The sequence below is a fragment of the Zeus faber genome (assembly GCF_960531495.2).
Source record: "Zeus faber genome assembly, chromosome: 12".
NCBI classification, from domain to species: Eukaryota; Metazoa; Chordata; class Actinopteri; order Zeiformes; family Zeidae; genus Zeus; species Zeus faber.
Window position 1 is genome coordinate 21,990,425 of NC_137196.1, and position 25,919 is coordinate 22,016,343.

The 25,919-nt window shown below is 42.9% G+C and overlaps 2 protein-coding genes across 2 annotated transcripts; one reads left to right on the top strand and one right to left on the bottom strand.

The window, feature by feature from the left end:
* Nucleotides 1-242: 242 nt before the first annotated feature.
* Nucleotides 243-25,660, bottom strand: cdc73 (cell division cycle 73, Paf1/RNA polymerase II complex component, homolog). The gene is made up of 17 exons (XM_080011624.1): nucleotides 25,528-25,660; nucleotides 24,398-24,503; nucleotides 24,176-24,245; nucleotides 23,642-23,704; nucleotides 23,410-23,462; nucleotides 22,845-22,933; nucleotides 22,363-22,576; nucleotides 16,657-16,755; nucleotides 16,178-16,256; nucleotides 15,932-15,996; nucleotides 5,933-5,990; nucleotides 4,785-4,820; nucleotides 4,524-4,611; nucleotides 1,811-1,972; nucleotides 1,541-1,641; nucleotides 1,292-1,433; nucleotides 243-1,155 (listed from the first exon to the last, which is right to left on the bottom strand). Exons 1-17 carry the CDS (start codon nucleotides 25,656-25,658, stop codon nucleotides 1,119-1,121), a joined length of 1,593 nt encoding a protein of 530 aa, XP_079867750.1. The 5' UTR covers nucleotides 25,659-25,660; the 3' UTR covers nucleotides 243-1,118.
* Nucleotides 9,794-15,101, top strand: LOC307237913 (beta-1,3-galactosyltransferase 2-like). The gene is made up of 2 exons (XM_080010713.1): nucleotides 9,794-10,957; nucleotides 12,283-15,101. The coding sequence occupies exon 2, from the start codon at nucleotides 12,422-12,424 to the stop codon at nucleotides 13,790-13,792; it is 1,371 nt and encodes a 456-aa protein (XP_079866839.1). The 5' UTR covers nucleotides 9,794-10,957; nucleotides 12,283-12,421; the 3' UTR covers nucleotides 13,793-15,101.
* Nucleotides 25,661-25,919: the final 259 nt, after the last annotated feature.

Consider the following 25,919-nt stretch of genomic DNA (forward strand, 5'->3'; position numbering starts at 1 on the left):
CATGCATCAGGGACTTTGGACATGGGAATGCTGCACTACTGTTTGCCGGCTGTCACTAGACAAACATGGTGCTGGAATACTTTGCGAGAGGTTTATTTACATCAGTGCAGCAACACAGCACGTACACGGCACACTTTCCCACTCGCACATGAGATGACAAACGGGTGCATTGAAAATGAAAATTATAGCTTTAGGATTGTGAAAGAGTCCACCAATAGCAATACAAACAGACGACGCACAGGTCCCATTTACCAGTCTTTATTGTCATTTAATGTGGTAATTTAAAGCAATACTTGTCATCTATTGTCTTTCAGAGCACCATGAGACAATAACAGAAGGACGTTGCATGCCCACGTTATGAGATCTTTAAAAAAAAAAAAAAAAAAACGGTCTCAAAGCAAATTTGAACTTGGAACCAAATTGCGGTTCGACGGTGGTTTTACTGACGCGAGTGTTTATATGACGATAGAATAATTTGCTACAAGCGTCAGGGAAACATATGCGCTGGTTGTCACAAACGCTACTCAAAAACCTGTTGCTCTGAGAAATTTCTCCATATATACATTTTAACAGATATCCCCCTGTGGTATAAATCATTTATTCGTACAAAGTCTGAATCCCCAAGTCCAAAAGATATAACTGAGCAAATGCCTCGCAGAAAAGAAATAAAAAGCAGAAAAACTAAGTATGACAAGGAAGTCTCACCCCTCATGCTTAAGCCACCATTTTTTATATTCAAAACTGTTATCTTCCTGCAGTGTCGCAGCTCCATGTAAAACGCATCTTAAGCAGAAAGTCAACAGGAAGTGGTTCTTTTTGCTTCCTGTTCCACCCACTTAGCTACCCATTTTCTTTCCAAATAGCATCATCTATTAGCCATAAGATAGCATGTAAATATAAAATATAGTTTTGTTTATTTGTTTATCTAAATGTTGTTTTGGGTGCAGGCTGATGGTGTTGTTTTTGGGGTGGGGGTGGGTGGGGTTTACAAAAAATATTTTGTCCAGAACAAGTTTTGGCTTTTACATCCATCTTACGGTTTGAAGGTCTGGACCACAATGGAGTTGACGAAGGGCAGATTTAATCAGTGGGGTCATTGGAGAGATTCCAGTCTGGGCTCAGAACCGCAGATGAGATTTGTGTTTGACCATGTATCTGTGAGAGAAAGGGAAGGAACCAAAGATTAGACCATCCATCTGGCATTTCTGAAAACAATTCCTTCCTTCACACACAAAAAAAAAAAAAAAGCTGAGATAACCTTGTCTGCCGAAACACACACACACACACACACCTGTCAAGGGTTTCCCAAAAGCGCAGGAAGACGGGCCGGTCCAGGTGGCGTCTGTGGTGACTCAGCTCCAGAACGGTCACGTCCCACTTCTGCACATTCGGGTCGATCTTTGCCTCGTCGTATTTTAGGTGAAAGGCTCGTACTGCGGGGGGACAACCGCACATTAACCCCGGGTCGCCAGCCCCCAACTTTTTAAAACGAGATCATGCGCTGCCGCAGCCCCCCAACCACCCGCCCCACGACGCTTACTTTTGGCAAAGATGTCGACGGGGGATCCGTCAGGCAGCAGCCAAGGCCAGCCCTTGAACTGCCACGCTGGTCCCTGCACGACGACAGCCACCACGCGATCCCTGCAGGAAACACCTCATGGTGATGCGCGTACACCAGAAAAAACAAACAAACAAACAAAAAATAATAATAATAATAATAAATAAATGAACAAAAATGCCAATGGGACTGAGAAGAGCAAAGCTTGGGTTTCCCCAAACGCCCCGGAACCAGCACGCCGCCAGAACGCACCAGTCCTGCGGAGCCAGTTTGAGCGGCTGGTCGATGACCCGGTAGGGCACGGTGACGCTGAGCGTGGCGCCGCCGGGCTGGATCTGGTCTTTGCGTCTCTGGAGGAGAACCTCGTTGTCCCGCTGGATGCCCTGCTTCTTCTTCTCCTCCGACGTAACAAACCTGTCCGGGGGCGGGGGCACGTTTTACACAGTACAACCGCAAGTCCACAGTGGTTTTGCACAATTTTAATTTATTTTTAATCTACCCATTACTCTACATTATTAATACATCTGTTAAAGTGTCCGTAAGATCTTGCTTTGGGTGGATCGCGGAATTCCATTCGAAACTGCAACGTTCTCCTCGTCCCTCACTCTAATACCCCTTGTTCCCCCAGCACCAAAAACCCGGCAACATCCGGCATTTGTCAAAAAACCTGCATTTCAGTCCCGGATCAAATGACCCTGCAATAGACACGGGTTTTAATCGTTCTTATGGAAATTTCAACGGACATACATACAACGCAGAACAAACACAGCAGTCAAACCCTCCATCAAGCTGCTTTTTCATATCAACAGCTCCTCTCCATAAACTGTTGCCATGCAACAATCTGCACCTCCTTATTGGCACCCTGTGATTTACGGTTCCAATTACACTGTAACATCTGCCGTGGGACAAACTGTGCACAAGCTCTGCTCCTACTTCACTTTTTGAGGTAGGACAGGAAGATGTTTTTCAGCTCAGTCCCGGGTCAAATGACCCCGCGATAGACGATGGTTTTAGTTGGCTCCACCTCCGATCGGCTCTGATGGGAACCGGACACCCGGGTCAACGCGCTCATTTTGGCCACCTTACCAGCGCGATGCGACGTGCGCATAAATAGCTGTGAATATCCGTGTGTCATTCAATCATTTTATATCCCATTTAGAATCCAAAATAAAAATCGGAAGTTATGTTCCTGCTCCTGCTGCCGAAAGGACCGGTACGCGCAGCGGCCCGGCAGCGTGGAATATCCGTGCTCGCCCGGTGCTCCACGCTGCTTCTGCTGTTGTGTTGGCTCGTTCGCGAACGACCAGATTCCTTTGAATGGCTCAAAAAAATTTTTTTTTTTCTCTTCAAGTTTTATGTTGTTTTTTGTTTAAGTTGCTGTCTCCTCTACTGTTTTGTTCCCAATCACACTGGAACCATGACACGCCCCTTTTCCGACATGTTCATGACATGGCATTGGGAAAGGTGTCAGGTAGATTTGGATTTTTTTCCTTGGTCACTTGAGGTGGTGGGGATATTTTTCGCCCATATCGACAGTTAATTAAACACAACTTACTACGCTGGTTTATCAAATTCACCCGGCTGTGTTTCACTTCTTGCACATGCCCAATCAGTGCATTCTTACCGGGAAAGCCGGACCAACAACGGAAACAGCATATAGGGGAGAATATACAATGCAAAAACATTGAATGGTTGATGCTTAAAAAGTAACAGCTCAGTAAAATACGAAATATTTAACGAAATAATCTTATGGATTTCTACTTCTTCCTCTGTCCTTTAGACAACGCAGACCAAACACAGCGATCACACTCTCCATCAAGCTGCTTTTCATATAAACAGCTCCTCTCCAATAAACTGTTGCTGGGCTGCCAACAATCTGCACCTCCTTAATGGCACCCTGTGATTTATGGTTCCAATTACACTGTAACATCCCCTCTGGGACAAACTCTGCACAAGCTCTGCTCCTACTTCACTTTTTGAGGTAGGGAGGGAAGATGTTTTTAAGCTCAGTCCCGGGTCAAATGACCCCGCGATAGACGATGGTTTTAATCGGCTCCACCTCCGATCGGCTCTGATGTGAACAGGACACCCGGGTCAACCAGTTATATGGCCAAATTGGTGGTTCCAATTACACTGTAAAATCCCCAACGTGACACAAAAGCACAGGTGTCAGAGTACATTGTGCACAGATTGCATCTGTGCACAAGCTCTGCTCCTACTTCACTTTTTGGCCATCTGTGTCAGTATTAAAAAAAAAAAGTTTGTTGCATGGTTAAAGAAGGCTATACAATCTATTACTTAAATGCAACCTATGGGGGCGAAACGTGCAACCACACGTGCCTTTTATTTCAGGCACACGAGAGGACAGCTTACAAAGTGCCAGCTGTTGTAAGCTGAGCTGTTTACAAACAAAACAGAGTGGGGGAATGAAATAGCTTCATTTAAAATAAACTGTTTAAAATGAATGACTGTGTGTGACTGAGTTATATTATTTATAGTAACGCGATCGTTTCCCCCCCCCAACCTATTTGTGTTCACCCTCTAGTAAAAATGTAAAAACGCGATCACTCTTTACGTTGAATAAATACTGACGTCCAAATCGACTACTCAAGCCCATCCCTAACGTCGTCAACAATTTTGAATATTGCCATTATCCCCATATGATTTTTTTTTTTACATTTGTCCGTTCTAAATCTTGTCTGATAACGATTAACAAGGGTCAGCTATCGGTCAGACAAAATCATCTAAATGGGCATCCTTAATGGGTAACACACAGTAGGGTGGTACAACAATATACATATATATTTTTGTTTGTTTTTCTTTCACATAGTTTTAAGTGGAAATAAATCAGCTTTTTATTACAATACTCCACTTAATATCTTTTGCCCATGTGGATGCAAATTCGGGTTCGGTTTCGGTATCTATGGCGATCCAGAGCCACGGAGATTCAGAGCGAGACACTTACTTGAGGTCCTGGAGAAGGTCCTTGGCATTGAGCATCGTGATGAGGGAGGTGGTGGCGGCTGGAATGATGATGATGGGGGTCCGGGATCCTAACAAATCAACCCCCAGGGAAGGTCAGTAGAGCATGCAGTCATAAAGGCAGGAAATAGGAGGGAGTCGAGGACATTCACAATCTGGACTTAACAAGTTCCATTCAATGAATTACAAGTACATTTTTCATAAAGTGTTAATGTAAAACATTCTGATGAAAGAAAACGTGCACCTTTCTTCTGGTTTGGTGGTGGTCTGGCCTGAGACACTGCAGGGAAAGAGAGAATCGAATTTCAGGTATTTCAGGTATGTTTAAAGTTCAAGCAGATAAGACGAAATCCCGAGGATGATTGTGATGAATTCCTCCACATTGTCCAACGAAGATTAGTTCGTGGGCAACCTTGAAACACAATATTCATTTTATTTATTTATTTATTTATTTATTTATTGTTTGCTTCCATTTTTCATCCTTAGAGCCGGAAAAAGAACCCGCAACTGCTGTGTCAAATAATGAATCAGGTTAATAGTGTATATCACAATGTACTGCAAGCACTGAACTAAATATACTAAATAAAAGCCAACGGCGGAGACGATAACAAAACCCTGGGGCACTTGTTTGCCGCGAACCTTCTCTACTTCAGGCCTTTGATAAAAGGGAGACCCCCAAACTGGACTCATCCATCACCCTCACAGCTGCGGCGTAAACGTGTCACCGCGTCTCACTTGCGCAGCACTCAGGGCTACGCAGCACTTTGCTTCCCCATCCACACCCACAGCGCGCGACAGCTCGGCGGCGCGATTCGTCACGGCAAACAGGGGCTGCTTGACGGCTGCGAGCCTTCGAGGAGGTGACCTCATGGCGCTGTGCGCGATAAGGACGTGAGTGGGCGCCGGGAATGACGGACGCGCTCAGGCACCTGCCGCACAGCCAGACGGCGGGGGCGGGACTCGAAGCGTCGTCGCACGGCAACCTCAGGGGCCAAGGACGGATAAGGTCACTGCGGCAATGAAACACAATCTTAGCTCGGTAACAGTAGACGGGTTCCCAGTCAACTGTGACTCCCTCCCCCCCAATCTGCTGTAAAATGTTGATTTATTTTAAATGAAACTCAGATATGTAGATTATGTTTTTCCATGAGGGGCTGCACTGCGTTCCAACAACACAGCAGGAAGGACAACCTTCGAGTAGAAACTAGGGGAGGTGGGGGTGGATGGACAGTATACGATGTGCTCGCTTTAGGGATGGCTGGATTAGTCTTGGGCTTTAGTCAATGGCTCCCCAACTACTACGGGTGCGGTAGCTGGATGGAGCAGCTGGCGAGCGTAGTGGACGACGTACAGCGTTAGACATTTTGTAATATCGCTGTGAGTGATACTGACCTGGACGAGGGACGGGCTGCAGCGCCGGCGTTTGGGCCTTCCTGGCAGATGCCCCTTCCTAGAGGATAACAACAAACAAACAAAAAGAAACAAACAAACAAAAAGTAATCCTGAGTACCCGAGAGCACCATCTGTTCTGGAAGCAACGGGCATTAATTCATCGGAATGAGAGGGGGCACGTGTAGTAACGTGTGTAGGAGAAGTTTAGTGTAAAGAGGCTTTTTCCATATTTCTCCACTTGTTAGACGTGGAGACACATTGCCTTTGTTTCTCCTGCTGCAGGGCACAATCGACCCCATAAGTGGGCGTATGCACTTGTACAGTATATGTGCAGTAGAGAGGTGGGTCACAGCTATCTGACATAGTAGTCATCATCCAATGACATTCCCACAGGCTAGGAGCGTCACAAGCATGGAGCCGAGGCTCGTCTGGTGACAACAGTGGCTGATGCATAGTGCTCTCCTTGACGTCTCCAACATCGTTGGCGGCCATCATTTCTGCACAACGTGAATTGACTTTCATCAGAGAACAGCACTGAGCACTGGTTCCTCGTCCAACATAAATGCTCCCTGGCCTGTGCAAGACGATGATGCCTGTGCCTGGTGGTGTGGTCAGGTACCCTTGCAGGTCGTCTAGCATGCAGACCACGCTGATGTAAACGGTTTCGAACCGTCTGACGTGACACTTGGGTGCCTCTCACCTCCCTTAAATGTGCCTGGAGTTGAGTGGCATTCATCATCCGGTTGCGCAGGGCACTGTTCACAATGAAGCGGTCATCAGTGTGGGATGTGGCCAAAGGACGTCCACTTCTATGCCTTTCTGTGACTCTTCCAGTCTCTGTTGCAAGCTGCTGATGACCCTCTGTGACACTCTAAGCTCAGTGGCCACTTCCCTCTGAGAACATCCTGTTTGAAGCCTTGCTATGGCAAGGTACGGTTGATCAGTTGTTAGGTGTCATCTTGGTCTCATGATGTCAAAATGTGAACAGCATGATGAAGAGGACTGTTTAAATACCAATACCAATACCAATTCTAATTCATGGATCAAACACCTGTTGTGAATTTTGCCATTCAGCTCCTTGTTAGAGAACAGCAAGTTGTGCAAAAAGTACTGAAACATTGAACAGTTGGACATGTGCATTCAAAAGTTTAGAGAAGGTCAAATTAAGTTCACCTGTAAAGGTTAGACTGCATTTTAGGTTCATCCTGAAATTTCACCCGAAAGCCGAATATCCCTAACTTTTTGTGAGTAGTGTATATATAAATCAAAGTTTGTGGTTGGAGCAGAGGAAAAAGTCTAAAGACGTCACTCCAATAGCATTTGACTGCATATTTGACTAGTCAAATGCTCAATCACTATTTCCTCCCTCGCACACTGCTTTTAACTGCAGGATAGGCTCATTCACTACAAATTTTAGTTAAGGTCGGAATTCCCACCTGCAGCACTGCACAATGCCAGTGGGTCTTTGCTTACCAATTATACTACATAGCCTAGAAGAGAAACTTGGCTTTACAATAGTCCTGCACTGACACAATCAGCATGAATTTGGGAAGGGGATATGAGATACTTATGCATATGGGAATGCAAATATGTTCAAATACATAGCATACAGCATACAGAGCCCCATTTCATATTTGTAGTTTATTTATTTATTTATTTAATATATAGAGCTAGATCAGAATGATGACCAATTGATATAAATCAGTAATTGTACGTTCCTCAGAAAAGCTCGGCCATAATTAAGTCTTTCAGTGTGATGTTGTTGTGATAGAATTTGGATAGTGTCATGATGTTATGTCACAACTATGTAGTAACAAAATGTAATGAAAAAATAAATAATGACCAGTGGGGATTAATGTTATCCTTCAATCCAGTCCAAGTCCTTCAATATCAATTGAGCACAGTTTAATCTCAGCCCACTGGAGGAATGGAAGGAGGATTTGAGTCTTTTTTTTGTGCGAAAAATTTATTTTATTTTTTTTGGACCGCACACGGATTGTGTTCACGAGAGAAGAGATCCTTAACGTCAGGGAATTCACTGATCCGGATTTATTCCCAACTTTTCCTGCTCCGTTCCGTGGAATTACTAGACATTATGGTGTAAGGTGCTGTGGCCCTTGGCCAGGCGGTGAGACGCTGTGGGGGAACACTGATGCACTTCGGGGGCAAGGGATTACGCACGTCTGCCGCCGGCGATGTTCCTCTCCAACCTGCGCTCACCGTGTAACAAGATGGACGAGCTGCTGCCGTTGGTGGGGAAGAACAGACCGTCGCGGCCGCGAGGAACTATTCCGGACTCTGGAGCCGGGCGGCTTCCAACATTTCCCGTGCCGACTGCGACACGGAGCGAAGGTGCAAATCGAAAGGTGGAGGGATCGGTTTCCACGTGAACGATGGATGCTGCAGTGCCACGAAAGTGATTTTGCGGACACGGTCCCCTGATCTGGAATCCTTCATCATGAACTGCAAACCCTTTTATTCCCCCATGAGGTCACTTCTTTTTTTCTGATCGTTGCTTACGTTCCGCAGTTATTGACTGTTTCCTGCATGCGGAACCATTAAATGTTTTGAGTGTGGGGACGCCTTGATGGGGACCTCGCTGCGCCAGCGGAGAACCCCCCGCTGGGCTCCGAGCCAACCCCGGCACTGCCCCAAAGCGTCTCCGAACCGGAGAAGCGTCTCCGCTCCCTGCCGCAGATGGAGCGGGCCCGATGCGCATGCACGTTTACGTTTTTCATTTTCCACACAAGCAAGAAAAACAAAATAAATTCCATATGAAAAAATATATAGGAAATCACATTTCTGTGGTCGTAGTTGATTCAGACAACACACTTCACAATGAAGGTTAGAACAACACAAAGTCACAACAACAGTTTGAAAACATCAGTGTTTCTCCCGCCGGTTAATGACAACACCAATGTTACCGGTAACAACCGACGGGGCGTGCAGAGTGTCGCCTTTATGCGCAGTCGCTAATTCCAGATGGAGGGAGACAGGTCACGATCTAAAGCTGATCCCAGGTCTCCTGCAGCCTTCTCTCCTCTCACGATGAACAGAAATGTTACAAATTTGAATTTTTTTGATTGGATGAACGTCTGCACTGATGCACGACAATTAACGAAGTTGCTTTTATTACTATAAAAAAAAATTGTAATAAAATAAAAAAACGACAGTGGGCAAGCAATGTAATTGTTGTATGCCCTAACACTAACTAGAAAAACACCAATAACTGCGGCAACCCTAGAACAGGGTAAACTGCACTTACATGGTTTCAATGCTCGGATTTTTCTTGGCAGATTAAAAAAATAAAAATAGTCTGTCATTATTATGTCAATCATGATTGACTCCATTGATTGCCCATTCGTCAATCCGCCCAACCCTAATCATGGGCACAATTTTTTTTTCCGTCTACGATAGGAATCTGAATTCTTAGAAAGAATTCTGAGTAAGTGAAACTTCAGTCCAACGTTAAAAATAAGTAAATAAATAAAAATGTATTTCATTTTACTGTCGACACAGAACCCGTTGACAGTCGGTCGATTCGTCGACACATTTTAACATCCCTAGACAAGTCTGCCTACGGACGGAGGTGGACCACCCGGCTTCCTGGTGCGGCCAGAACAACCTGGATCTCAATGCTCTGAAGACTGAGATTGCGGTGGACTTGGGGAGACGACCGACCTCATTTGATTCCACAGAAACAGAAATTCACTATGAGGAAAGGCGGAAATATTAAGACAAAAACATCTGTTGCAACGCTGAGCTAGAATTTCCCCATGGCAGTACTTTGTTATTTAAGCCCACATAAAACAGCTATAGCCTGTCCTCTGCTTGCATAAGGGTGGGCGTGAATACAAATGGGTCAGGAGCCCACCCCACCCCCATCCAACTGAACAGGGAGCCGCAGCAACAGCGGCAGAAAAGGAGAGTGACGTGGCGGGGCAGAATAGTCTCACCAAGCCTGGAGCAATTCATCAGAGCAGAGACAGCGCTCAGCACTGCCTCGCCAGCGCTCTACCTCCTCCCCCGCTGCCTCCAGCGAGACGGCTCTGCCTCCGGAACACCAGCGACATGGCAGTAGCGCACAGCGGTGTGAGCGAAAGCACAAGCAAAGGAGGTGTCAGATGGAGGAACCGAGGGTGCTACAGAGCATGAGAAACGCAATAAAGAGGAAGGCTAAAAAAAAAAAGCACGCTAAGCAGCTGTGAAGAAAAAGGGAGCCAGAAAAAAAAGGCGAGAATCGTCGATCTGCCCTGGGGCAATGTGAGGCTGAGAACAGAAAAATGCAGGATGGAGAGCTGCACAGAACAGATAAGAGGCTAATGCTAACACAGCCATCCATGCTTCATTTCCGCATCTATCCAGTTGGCTGTGACACCAGAGAACCAGAGGATGGTGAAACGCTGCGGGCTGAGGCAGACCGCCAGCTGCCAACGCACTTCCGCCGTTGCCTGGAGGAAACAGCAACAGAAGCTGTAGCCCCACTAGCCACAAGTCCCGGGGGACAATGCACCGTGGTGGACGTAGAGACCGCTAGCGATGGAGGACCTTAACACATCTTTTCTCAATTTCAGCCACATGAAGCACACATCTGGATTCCATTAGAAATATCGACATGACTCATGAGAAGACAAGAATATCCTCCTACATGACCTGTTTCAAAACCTAACAAAATGATGACCAGCGGAGGATTTCAATTAAATCCAATTAAAAAAGAAAACTTGATCGCCAGGGGGGGCGGGGCTCAGCTCCCGGGCATACAACCTAAACATCAACAGCCTGGCACACAGGAAATGACACATGAGGATTATGACAACAATTGAACTAAGACTTTGAGGGCCAACAAGTTTGCGGTGGACATGGCAGTAGCGTGATTAGGCTCCGAAGCCCGTCGGAGGAAGGAGTAAAAAAGCTGACACTGCATGCATGGACAAGAGGATCAGCCGAGATTTCAGGGCTGGAACTCACACCCATCACCATCCAGGATTGATGTGTTACAGAGGGGGAAAAAGGACATGGCTCAAGGTGAGGTCTGTGTTCATACACGAACAACCGAAATAAAAACTCAACAAGAAAGCGCTAACTATAATTGCAACCTATGTCTGAGTTTGTATCCTCCTCACATCGAGATGCAATGATAATCTTTTTTTTTTTTTTTGTGTGTGTGAGCATGTGAACAGTCTACGCCTATTTATAAATCTGGAAAGGGAAATGCTTCTTTTCATTTAGTGGAAATGCATTCATGAGAGCTCGGCATTAAGCTCTTTTCATCGCTTTTGTGGGCTCTCACAAACAGCTCTTTGTCTTGCGGGTGTCCTTTAAGAGGGTAGTGTGTAATTCAGTAGAATGTGACCGAACACACTCCACTCCTGGGGGGTTTGTGGCCCACAAACGGAGCACAAGCTGATAGGCTGCCTTATTTACGACCATTCCTTATCAGCATTCTGCACTGGAAACAAAGCAGGAACAAACAAACAGTATGGGTTTCTCTATGTAACCTTACTTTGAAATAATATAAGATAAAACTTTAACTATTGGGGTAAATTCAGGTCTTACAGCAGCAGCAGTCGACAGAACGATGCAAGTAAATAAAAATGTACACAAACAGTTAACAGGGAGTAACTGTTGGCAAAGTCGTGAGCTCAAATGTATGACCGTATGTATATGTATGTGACAAATAATCTCTTGAACTTGAACTTGAATATGGACAGAATTATTCACCACAGCTTTGCTTTTGTATAAATCTGAAACTTGTAAATCTGAAAGTGTAATTCAAGCTGCTATGAATTTTTTTTTACATTACCATGGTGACTCAAAACCCAGAAAAAGAAATCCAATTATGTCAATCTCAATTATTTTATCATCGATGATGAAATTAAAAAAAGGGTTAGTTTAGTGTTATTTTACGAGTTCCAAGTTCAAGGAAATTGTATCCAAAAGAAAAACACTAAAGCTTATTGCCGAATGTGTGTATGTAGAATTTCAAATACACCCAAAACAAGGATAATGCACTTAAAGTCACTTTTAGTATTTTTACTCAACTTGCTGCAGTGATTTGAGGTAATATGAACATCAATGTATTAGCCAAGAAATCAAGAGACATTACATTGCCATATTTCCTGATATATGGTAAATACAGTGAAGTCAGGGATTATGGACAAATAGTACTTTAGTGTGTGTGTTTATATATATATATATATATATATATATATATATATATATATATATATATATATATATATATATATATATATAATTTTTTTTTTATAATGTGTAGAACACATGACCTCTATACACAAATGTGACCGTGTATGCTGATTGTGGGATTAAATATGTGCTCTCCTTTTTAGATACCTCTATTTCATTGAAGATTCAACATGAGAGCAAGCTTGCACTTCAGTGTTGGACGGCGAGGACAAGAAAGTGATATACAGTGACAAAAGGAAGTGTGGCATCAACAGTGGGCATAAGGCCCTCAGGATCCGTCACATGAACCACACATTATCCCCAGCAACCACTCATTTGTCAGAAGCGGTTCGCAGCTGTTCCAACCAGCGGTACCGCTATCAGATTACATTTAGCTTTGACACGCAGCCTCCAGATACAATGCAGTGGAGACGACGCCACTGCTGTACACACATTGCGGGACTCCTGTATCTCCTCTCTCTGCTGGGCGTCCTAGTCTTTCTGGTCCATCAGGACTGGCTGCCTGGGCTAGCAGGAGTGCCATGGCGGAAGGGCCATCCGGTGTACTATGGTGGGGGCGGGCTACACACCAAAGCCAACCTGAGCTCGAGAAACACTCTGTGGAGATTTGTCATCATTCCTCAGTCACCCTCCAAGACAGATGCTTACTTCAGCGCCCGCCAGGAGGTCAACTCTTCTCCTCAAGGGGAGATGGGCCTTGAGAACACTCTGGCAGCAAGCACTAACCAAAGTGAAGAGGGGAGTCTGAATGGCAAGTTTATTCCTGGGCCTTACCCTTACATTATTAACGAGCCAAATAAATGTCAAGAAGGAAAACCTCCACCATTTCTGGTGTTGCTAATAGCCAGTGAGGCTCGACAAGTGGAGGCAAGGGATGCCATTCGGCAAACATGGGGCAATGAGAGCATCGCTCAAGGGATGAGATTTATCCGTCTGTTCATGCTGGGGGCAAATGAAGGGGAACTTGGACACTTGCAGCAAAGGACCCTAGAAGCTGAAAGCAAGAGGCATCATGACATCATTCAACAGGACTTTCTAGACACCTACAACAACCTGACCATAAAGACCCTGATGGGTATGAACTGGGTGGCACTCCACTGCCGTCGAGCCAGCTACGTAATGAAGACAGATAGCGATATGTTTGTCAACACAGACTACCTGATCCACAAGCTACTCAGGCCAGAGCTGAGGCCTAAGAACGACTTCTTCACGGGCAACAACATGAGAGGTTTTGCACCAAACAGAAACAAAAACAGCAAGTGGTATATGTCGCCCGAACTGTACCCAAGCGAGAAGTATCCCACTTTCTGTTCCGGGACAGGTTATGTGTTCTCTGGAGACCTGGCAGGTAAAATCTACAAAGCTTCTCTAAGCATCCGGCGTCTGCACTTAGAGGATGTGTACGTTGGCATATGCTTGGCAAAGCTACGGATCGAGCCCATGCCACCACCTAACGAGTTCCTCTTCAACCACTGGCGGGTGTCTTACTCTAGCTGCAAGTACAGCCACCTGATAACATCACATGGGTTTCATCCCAGCGAACTGCTTAAATATTGGAATCACCTGCAAAGCAACAAGCACAATGCGTGCATCAACTCATTAAAGGACAAGATGGGCAAGCTACGCCAAAGCAGACTTAATGGAGAGAAATAGAATTGATTATTCTTCCTGTGAAACTGGCAAATGTAGAAGTCAGACAATTTAATACTGTTGGTAACTGAATTTAATATTTTGAACTGAATCACATGACAACCACATGGTGGTACAAGTCTGGTGCCATGACTATAGTGATGGATTTTTAATAACTATGTGCGGATTAGGGCTGTCACGATTCTCCAAATCCACGATTCGACTTTAGCGCCACGATTCGATTAAAAAAAAAAAAAAAAAAAAAAAAAAAAAAAAAGATTCCAGTACCGACGGCTATGACATTGTTAGAATATAGTCTTGATCTGTAAAGAAAGCATTTGTTTCTCAAACACACAGTTGAGAGCTTTAGCAAAACTAGCCTTTAGAATAAAAATAAGTTACTTATTACACTACTTGTAATTTCCACACCAAAATAAGCGCAGAAAAACAGATGTTTTTTTTGTCAGAAGGGAATGCTGCTGGTAAAAAGCTAATTACTACCTGCAACTCCGTTCAGAGCGATCTTTTCTCCAAACAAAGCAAATAAAAACTCTAGATGTATATAATTTGCTCTGCTGTGGAGCAGGACGCTCCTGAAAAAATCCGGCCCGCTGTTGTCATGGCCCGGCGGCAAATACCCGCCACGGTCCACGAGCCCGTGGTTGGGAACCTCTGCATCAGAGGACATTCCATCAGTGATGGTCAGATTTATTTCCCACTGACAGCACCACATCTGTGGAATTACTGGACATTCTGGTCAAAGGCGCACTCCTTGTACACAATGAGACTTTGGAGGAGAGGGAGACACTGGATGAACTTATATTGAACTTGTTTTTCTTTGTTTTTTGTAATATTTGAATTCTATTCTAATTTCGTTCCAGCAGCTTTGTACCGGCTGATCTTGACCGCCCCAATATGGTGACCATATCGGACAACATTACACACAAAAATACAGGGAGAATCGCAAACCTGATCGGGATTTTGAAGTTCGAAAACGAGCGCTCATTTCGATTTCGAAACGGAAAATTCTGACAGCCCTAGTGTGACTCATCTGAATCTTTGAAAGGTAAAACTATGAGGTCAACAGGGGTACAAAAACCGACCTAACTGTATGTAGTACTTAATTTGCTTGTTTACCCATATGAGTGTGCTGAAACGCTTCAAATAAAGAAGGAAACTTCAGTACCAACGAGAAATGTGGCTGCTTTAACAGATTGTCAATTGACAGGAAGTTGGGAAGGTCAATGTAAGAATGATATTGCAATATGAGTCACAATACATACAAGCTCAAGTTCAAGAGGTTATTTGTAACATGCATATACATACGGTCATACATATATGCAGTGAAATGTCATGACACCTGGTGATTACGTTCTGTAAGCTCTAAAAATACTTAAAATTTGCGTACAGGTTTTGCTTTTGTACACATTGAGGTTTATTCAACATATTGAAACCGATTAAACATTTTGCCTGACTTGCCTGAATTAGTTAGGGATTCAACACAGCACAATTTGCCCTTTGTTCACAAAAAAATTAAAAACAACTTCTTGGCAATAACCATCCCCCATCTTAAATAATACAGCAACCACACCAACTAGCATTACAGAGCTGAATGTGTGTATGTATTGGGGGGGCGGGGGGTGCAGTACATTTTGAGAAGTGAGCAAAATACCTTCATATTTGAAGCTAAGCAAAGTGAAAATGGGTTATTTGGGACAATTAAGACCTTCCTTTACGTTGGAAGACAGTTTTTTTCAAAAATAGAATATAAAAACACACAAAATAGGGTGAAATCAAGTCTCATAGCACTTGAAACTGAGTAAGTAAATGCTTGTTGACATCTGAAACAACAGTTCTGCATTTATAGAACTGTAGTACTTAAATGTTTAAAGTAATGGAATGGCAGACATGACAAAACCACACACACCCACACACCCACACACACACAAAACAAAAAAAAAAAAACTATGACTAAATGATAATGCCTTTGATTTCAATATACAATTTTCAGGCAAACACCTGAACATATCAAGTACACATTTAATTTGCTGTGCAGCATCTTTTAAATATTATGTTCTGTGATGCCATTTACCCAATGTCAGATGCGTGGCATAAAAATACAGAAACCATTCAGCCGTTAAAACAGCAGAGCGAAGGCCTTACCGTCACTGATTTCAGGGTCATTCCGTGATAGGTGCCCATAGTGTCGATCTTGAAGCCCTCAGTTTCTGGGAACACATTGCAATTGCGGATTAATGTTTTTGGGAAAGGAAAGAAATTTGATTCATCAGCATGTCTAATATGCAGCACCCATCAATTTATACAATTTTTGATCGAGTCGTTCGGAAACTTAACGTTGGGCCTATACCCTGTCAACAACTGAACATGTCTTATCACACACTTTCTCACCTTCTTTTCCTTTGAACCTCTCCTGATCGTATCTGTTGTAAGCTGCTGGGACAGGCTGTTTGTTTCTTATGGACGGGTCCTGGGAATAGCAGCATATTCAGAACGTAAGCATGGAACTGCGTTTCTGCGGATGCGCTCTAAACAGGACCAAGCCGGATATCCGTCGACCAATTTCCAAGTGGTAAAATTATTGACCTTCTCTGGAAAACTCCAGTTCATTTTAGAAATGACACTAGGAAGAGGACACAATAATAGTTTTTGTCAAGTATTGTGTATAAATAGGTGGTTTAGGATTGAATCAGGTTTTATTTTGAAGGTCTCTGGGGGAACTTATCTGCCTTCAGGACATTATTCTACGACGGCAGAGAATTAACACAAAAGAGGCCAAAGTGACTGATGACGAATGTACAGTGGAAAAACCAAGTGTGAGAAGTCCAGCTTGTCCCAGTTTATAAGAGTCTATAAAAGTCACCCCCTACCACTTGAGTTGCGTTCTGTGCTGGTCTCTGCTCTGTTGCACGGCCTTCTTCTCTGGCTTTCACTGACTGAAGGATGGCAAAGATATTTTTGGAGAAATTCTGAAAAATGAAGAAGAGAGCGCAGGAGAGTGGTGAATGAAACATTGCAGAACAAGCAACAGACCATTTGGAGATGTTTTTGTTTGTTGTTCTATGACCCTTAAGGTAGGGTCACGTCGCAAGCGATGGGGACTGCTGAATGAAGCCAAGTCGCTCTCGTCTCGCTGCCACTGTGGGCGTGCAAAATTAATGTCGCTGTCCGAATGTATGAATATAAAATAAATTCTCTCCAATGCGGTGCAGTCCCGCTTGAAATATATATATAGAAAAAAAAGCTTCATTTTTGAGGGAAAAAAGCTTCATTTTTCCCTCAAATATATATATATATTTGAGGGAAAAATGACCTATAAATACAATTGATCTGAAACACAACGCTTTTCATCATAGATCGCAATTTGCCGTTTTTGCCTGCTGCGATCCACTTGAACACATTAACACAGCCGCCGATCTGTATAGGCCCACAGCATCTTGCAATCCATGTGTACTTTTATTTTTTAATAAAATTATGTAGCTGTATACTTGAAAATAAAATAAACAAAATGTTCACATGTGAGCAATATTTTATTTAGGCAATATCATGTTGGGATGCCCTGTGAGTTGATTTTCTTAAAAAAAAAAAAAAAAAAAAAAGGTTAATATCAGTACCAACTATGTTTTCTTTTTTTTATTAATGTGTGTTGTACCTTTGATCCATTTATTACCTTGTATGACTGGACATAATACAAACACTATAGGAACACACACACACACACACACACACACACACACACACACACACACACACACACACACAACACACACAACACACACACACACACACACACACACACACACACCTTGAGTTACAAGCGCACTAACATACGGGTTTTCCGAGTTACGAGCAGTCGTTCCATTGATTTTTTTGTATTGATTTGCGAGCAAAAATGTGAGTTACGAGGAGCGAGCTTCAGGTGCCGCCGCTGGTGGGCGTGGCGAGCAAATGCAGCCAGCATCCCGCCTCTCACTCCTTCACTTCACGTGGTTACCTGAGCGTGGATTTGTGCTTTTTGTGCAGTTATTTTGCCAAAAAAAAAAATTCTGAACCATGGTCCGAAAAAAGTAAATGCTGAGAAGAAGAAGCGGATGATGTCCACTGACTTAATGCGCAAAATAATAGAAAAACATGAGCGAGGTGTGCATGTGATGGAATTGGCGAGGCAGTACGAGCGTAGTACTTCTACGATATGTACCATACTGAAGCAGAAGGATACAATAAAGGGTATCACGCCAGCCAAGGGCGTTAAATAATGCCTAAGCTGCGGACCGCTGTCCATGAAAAGATTGAGAATCTGCTGTTGGTGTGGTTGACGGAGAAGCAGCTCGCAGGAGATAGCGTGACGGAGGGTATCATCTGCGAGAAGGCAAAATGATCTACAAATTCTCTTTTATTATGTTTTTATACAATATTTGTTATTTATAAATACATTTTTCTTATTTAAAAAAACAAAAAAATTGGGGTGTTTTTTGGGGGGCTGGAACGGATTAATGACATTTCAATTAATTTCAATGGGGAAAATTGATTTGCTATATGAGCAGATTGAATTACGAGCTCTGTCATGGAACTAATTAAACTCGTTAGTCAAAGTACAACTGTATTGTTGAGTTGTGTACTTACATTATACCAAATGTTTTCAACAATTTTCAAACCCAGAGAAATCTGAAATTTCATTATAGGTGATCATTAGATCACCTATAATGACGTCAACTCCCCTTTTCCAACTCGACTTGCTCTAAGTTCTGGGGCGACATTATGCAGTCGATGTGTCCGGATCTTTAAATAAGTAAATTCCTTTAAATTCCCCTCCTACAACCAGGCCGTTAAGCGAATTGCTCGATAAGCGAGGAGCCGTGTTATTTCACCATTGTGAACGCTAGTGTAGTGAACTGTGGGAACGAGACAGACTGAAAACGGTGATGCGCAATGAGATGTATATTGTGTATATATAGTATATTTAGTGTCTTTAGAATATACAGTATATAGTGCATATAGTGGCTATATAGTGCATATAGTATATATAGTGCATATAAAGTATATACAGTGTAGTGTATATAGTTTATAAAGGGGGATGCTTGATGAGATGCTTTATGCTGACACGGCGTGGTATTGTACACAGCGTACAATACAGACTGGTCAGAGAGCTGGTCGGAAGTCTGACCGGTTGTTAAAGGTAGGTCCTTAAGTGAGAAGTACCTGTACTTGAAAAAAAAAAAACCCCCAAAAGAACATTGATTATTTATCCTGTACTTGTCAGTTCAAACGTTGTAATTGCTATTTACTAGTATTATCCCCAGCAGCTGACGCGCTACTTCTGTAATAAGAGGTTTGACAGCGTCACTCGTGCCTTGTCGGAAAGCAGCACGGAGCTTAGCAGAGGGAACATTGTGTATTCTATATTAAATTGGTTGCTTGTTTATTGTATTAAAGTTAAATGTTCTTTTCATATATATTGAAGTTTAATATATAGAGTTAATAGTTGCATACATTAATACTTAAAAATAATTGTATGTATCAAAAAGTTCTTTGTAGGTTTATTTTTATTTATTTGTTTTCTCATATAATAAATGTTGTCTAACCCTTATAAATATAAATAAATAAACAAATAATTTAAATTACAATATGTGAATTTGTGACGCATGTTATCATGTTAGCTATGTTACCGAATAATATGGCACCAAAAATAAATATGTCATCCAATAAGTACAATATTCTAGAAGAATCTAGGCACACTGAAGCATTAATGCAACAAAATAAATGCTTGTCCATAGTTTCAATTAACCAACCAAGTATTATTTAAGTATAAAAATAGAAAATTAAATTTTAAAATGACAGAGAAATAACCATGAATTTTAACACCAAAAATAACCATGTACACAACCAAGCCTATCTAGCAAAAAAATACTGGAAGAAAAATATCTGCACAGCGAGAAAAAAACAAAACAAAAACGTCCGACAGGCAACAATCCTTGAAACTGCAGGAGACAAGGTTCCACTATGTTGTTTGGCTACCCTATGAATAAGGTAATGTCTGCTTTCTACCCCAAAATGTTAACTTATGTTGGATTACTGTACGCTCACACCAGAAGGGCAGCGAAGCGACAACACAGCCGGAATTCACTTCCAATGGGAGGTTGCGACAAGCAAAGGAGGGCGACCCGATCTGAGCCTTGGTGCCGGGAGAACGCTGAGCGGAGTTCCACTGTATGCTAATTATCTGCGGTGCGGGGTAGCAATAATGCATTTTCGCTTGTCCGGCTGCTAATAAACCGTGAATAAACCCTTGGCTTCGGGTCCACAAAACTTTGGTTCCAAACACGGAAATAGGTCTTTGTACTTAAAACCGATTCCATTGCCTAGTCTCACGTGATAGACGCCTCTCGGGCGAGCATTACGTGATACGTGCGTAACCGTCGTCTACGTGGGAACAGACTCCATACGGAACTTTACTGTAGAGGAGGCTGTTGTGGGAATGACACCTACTGCCTCTGATGGATATTTATTATCCAGCAATGTTACGGATTCCGCATGGGAAAGGGGCTTTACAGGCCTCTACTTCCCCTCCCTTTAGAGCACATGTCCCTGCGGGCCCCTAGGGTCTGGGGACCTCTGAAGGCTAACACTTGTACTTGGGCCTTGGAGCCCCTTTACCCTGACTGGACCACACCTGTACAGCCTCCTTGGCATCAAACTCCTCTAAGCTGGTTCCCTCGAGACTTATTCCAATCAGGTCCTCCACTGTGTCTGCACTGTGACCCTCTGACATCAGATCTAATCCATTTGTCCTTGATTACTTTTCATCTGCATTGTGATTCGGTAGTTAGTGATCATATAGGAAACGGTGCAATAGTGGTACCGGGTTTTGGTACCGACCAGGATGATTCAAACATCCCGAGCATAATCATGTTTTGATTCATAGTGTGCACATAGAGGAGGCGCTATTCACAGACCGCGTGTCCGAGAGAGAGAGCAAGCGAGAGAGAGTGAGAGGGCGAGAGAGAGAGAGGGCTAAGTGCTACAATAAAAAAAGATTTTACTCATTTTAAATAGCAAAAAGAGAGAAAAAAAAAAAAAAAAAAAAATGAATTTTGAAAATCAATGTAATATGTATATCAATGATGATATGCCGTACCCACAAATCAATCGATCAATGTATGGGAAACACAGCGAAGACCCTCAGCTCTCCATCACACACACCCCAATTCTTACTCCCTCCTAGTGTTTCACCATTTACACTGATAAAAGTCACGCTGGTGCTTCTAGTTATAGAGTTTAGTCGCACCATTTCCAAAGACGGTCGCAAAATGCGACTAAATGGTCACAGTCTGGAGCCCCGCTGTGGGGGAGTAGTGTTAGCAGGTGCTAAGCATTAGCAGCTTGCCGGCTAAAAGTGTAAACACACAGTAGCACGTGCAGCCCTTCCAGGTTTGTAGTCTCATGAGGCTGGACACCTGCTGGCTGTAATGTGTATTAACTGCTCCCTCTCCCTGAACCCTCCCTACCGTGAAATAACACCTCCTCAAGTCCTCACTTATCGACCAATTCGCTTATCAACCCAGTCCTAGGAAGGGAACTCGGTCGTTAAGTGAGGAGTACCTGTATTATAAAGATATTATTATAGATAAACTGTATATCAGACATTTTGATTGTATTGTTTATTTTGATCCTATTTTAGTGTATTTTTATTCTCCATTTTTCCCGGACTGTTAAAACTTTTTTTTTTTTTTTTTAATGCTTATGGTCTGCACTGAGGTGCACCAAACCTCACCATAAGAAATGACTACCACATGCAAATGTACTCCTTTCTGCTCCGAATGTACATCGATACTGGACAGACGGACTACACAGCAGAGCGCAGAGACAAAGCTCATTCACTTGGGCACACAAAGAGGACGTATGTGGACGAAGCAGTGAGGAAGCAGATGGAGGATCTGGACGTGATGGCATGGATGGTCCGGTGATTAAGTTGTGGCTCCAGGTTATACTTGCATTACTAAAATTATATTTAAAAAATGTTTAATAATTGTTATACAGGGCTGCCACACCTCAATATTTGACCGGAAGACTCATTCACGTACTCACACTTTGTATTTCTCATGCCGAGAATCACAAAATAAGTAAAAGTATGTATATATTTCCTGACTCACGAAGGGGAGATCCTTTCTGCACGCATGTTACGTGAACCACCAAGTGCAACTTGTTTGCAAGTTGGAGCGGCATAAAGAGATCTGTTCTCTGCGACCCGGCATAAAGGTTCATCGTTTCGCCAAAGAAAACAGATACAGAGTGTTTATAAATTGTAGATGTATTTACTGTAATTGAATGAAACAAAAAAGTGTGACCGTGCGTAACGGGAACACTTCTCTGTCAGCTATGTGCAGTTTTGCACAGTAACCTGTTTATACGCGGCTATAGCAGCGATGAGATGAATAGGAACGCTCTCAAGCGCCAGCGATCAACTCTGGTGTGAGCGTACGGCGACAGCTCTTTGGCGATTGAGAGACCACAAGCAATAAATATGGCTTCTGGTGTGAATGTACGGTTAGGCATCAGTGTTCTGCCGTCATACTGACCTTCCCAGTGCTCTGCAGAATGGTTGTCCGAGTCCGCCAAACTCTCTCTCTGCTGACAATGTCCCTGGTGACGTCGACCTCAGCATCCACAAAGCTCCTCTGCTTCAGAGTGATGTCGTCATCTAAGTCTGTTTTGATGGTGGATCTTCTCTTAGCCATGATCTTGGCCTTGATAGCAGCAATCTTCTCCACAGACATGGCTTCAGACAGAGATCTGGGCACAGGAGGAGTGGTACGGTTTGCAAGATTGTACGAGCCTGTGGGCATCACTACATGATCGAATGTACTGTGGTGCTGCTGGTTCACGTGGTCAAAATAAGCAACATCCACAACAATCCCAGAAATATGGTTCGGATCATACATGAATAGTAGTATGTGGGTGAACATCACGGCTCTCTGGTGGAATTACTGACTCAATAATAGTTCAGTTAATGTCAAGGGGAACTGGGGATGACTTTGCGTATGTGGAAAAAAGCTTATACCTGATCTGGTCAGTTTGCACAATGCCCTCTTTGTGGCCTTCCAGACGAGCAGCCAGGCGCTCTTTGTCAAGACGAACACGTTCCTCATCCTAATGGGTCGAAGAAAAAAAGTTGGTGTAAGAGCCACTTCACAATTAGCGTATGTAGACATGAAATATTTAGCAATTTACAGTGCGAACTAGAATAACATATCAGCACCAACGTTCATCAGATTAAAAAATCTCAAATTTGTAAAATACTAAGCGTGTTATCAATGCTTAGTTGGACTCTACAAAACTCAAAGTGGGTGCTTCATGAGCCCACAGCACACTCTGGGCAGTCACATTTCCCTTATCATGGGAGGAGAGGAGACAAAGAAGACTCTAGATCATAGATCGGGTCTAGATCGGGACCTCTCTCCATGCACTAATCTCCACGCGTAATTAGCACCCGTGCTTAACGGGGACATCCCCTGTGTAAAATGTCCGGTGTTACCAGTAACATCGGTGTTGTTATGAGTTTATTAACAGGTGGGAAAAATTCCTCAGCGTGGCATCCCTCGGGCAAACTGAAACAACTAAATTACCTCGACTCTGGGTTTTTTGGCTTCAGATGAGACCTCGTCTGCAGCTCTTTTAACTGGTGAAAACAAACCAATAAGCAACCACACAAAAGTGCAACTTTAAATGTTAAACATGCCAAAGCATAACCCCGAATGACTCTACAATCCATTCTTTTCCAGCATACATTACAATGATCTTTCCAGACAAAACGTATGGATATTATTTTCAGCAATATATAATGTTTTAAAAACATACCGTGTGTTGGCCTTTGCAAACCTATTTCTATGGGGGCACTTCTGTCGATACTTGTCGAAGTAGCTGTGAATGGAAAGGAAATGTTAAATGTAGTTATAAAACTCCAACTTCAAGTCTGTTTTCATTATATAAACAAACTATATGCAACTTTGTTGTGATTAGGGCGAGTATCGAATCGAATCCAATGCATTAATGGCACAGACTGTATTGCAGTTATCCCATTAACTCAAATAATCTGCAGATTAAATTGGTAGAAATTGACAAACACAGATAGTGTGTGACATCTGGGTTGTTAACAATGCTGGAGCTTTCCTATGAGCAGGAAACACCAAACTGAATTCACTCACATTTATAGCTTGGCAGAAACCTTTATTTCTGTAGCAGAAATTAAAACTACAATCTAATACTGCTTTGGTTGTGATGCATGAATAACTACATTAAATAAAGATAAACACTTACAAATGTATGAAGCATAAACCACAGTTAAAATACTAGACAAAAGAAATAAAACCAGAACACCAAAACACAACTTACAAATTTCCCCATTGAGATACGATAGTAAGCCCTTTCGATCAGGTCTCCTGACAACAGGAATATTCTCTGTCTGTGAAGAACACAAAATTATGTTAAATCACTTGCAACTCAGTTAAAAGACCCATGAATCTCTTTCTAACATCAAAACAGATCATGAAATCACTATTTATCTCTCATTAGAATTGTTGCAGTCAAAAGGGAATGATTTCCCAAAACACTTACTGCAGCCCTTCGCACGTAGGATGGATGTGGAAGATGCACATTGTTGAGCAGGAACAAAATTGAGTCCAGAGTATAGTACTCCTTGGGCTGCCCCTCTTTGCCAGTTCTGGGGATTAAAAAAGACAATTCCAACTCCATGCAGTCAAAAGTATTAAACTCCAAATTATTTAAATATTTTCAACTTGAAATGAGACTTAGAATTTGTCTTTAGGGTCCCAATTTGAGAAGATTTTCCATTGTCAGATATTAATTAGTCCAACATTGGGGAGATAACAGTGAGACTATGATCAAAACAGCCATTATTGTACAATCTCTAATGGGGTCTTCTAAATGTAATAATGGTTAAGTTGAACAATAAATATGCCGAAGATCCCCTGGAACATCTTCATGCTCCGGACCCCACATTGAAAACCACTGCTCTGTTACATTATGAAGCATTAGTTGTCAGTGGTCAAATCAAGTCATAACAAAGTGGTCAAATCAAGTCAATTAGCAAACTTTCAAATGTACATTTTTGCAGCTTTTGATAGTATATTGGGTTGTTTTTTGTTGTTGATTGTAAACCGCCAATTTTATTTTTAATTTTTATGTATATTGCCATTTTTTAGGTTAATTGCATTTTTTTTTAATCGTTTTACGTCGCTATTATTGCCTAATGTTTTGGTGGGAGCTGCTGCAACCGCAATTTCCCTCCGGGGAATAATAAAGTATCTATGAGTGAATAGTAAACAGCTGATTTAAGTAGTCAAATTCTGGTTCATGGACAAAGGTATCGCTCAATCGCGCTGCTGTCAAATAACATGATCAAAACCGTAAACATGAAACTTTTCACGCAGAAACGAATACCAGTGAGAAGTAACTTGGATCACAACACAAGCCAGTCGAGCTTTAAATGATCCGTTGGTGACAATGAAAAACTTTACGGACATTAGAAGTATTCGGCCTAAATAACGGGGGGAAAAACACGGGGAAAGGGGGGAAGTCTACTGTACAGACACACATAGACCACACTGACTCTTGGTGCAAAAGCGGTTGGCTCTGCTAGGCTACAGCCAGCAGCACAAGGTTAGCTTAGCTTCGGTCGCAGGCCTGCTAAATCCTCCAGTAATACACGCTGAGCAACCACGTACCCCCAAATGATATAGTTGGTCCTGACATTTTTCGGCCAGGAGAATTCGCCAAATATAACCTCATCTCCCTTGGCAACGATCTCCTTTTTCTGGATGTTATACTGACGAAGAACACTCAAAACGTCCGCCATCTTCACTTGTCTCCAAGTAGTGTTTTGCGAGTCTTGCGAGGACCCCAGTTATCTCAGTCAGGCGGCCTCGCAGGATGCCTGATTAGAAAAGTTTGCAGGCGTAGAATCACTCCGCCACTCGCTCCGCAGACACCGAATAGAAACGACGCGTGGGCGTAACATTAATGTGTTAAAATAGAAACGTGTTTTGTACTAGAAGAGAGAAATTTAATTGTTATGTATTAGGCGTTTCATCCACTGCTGAACAGTGAGTTTCCGGAA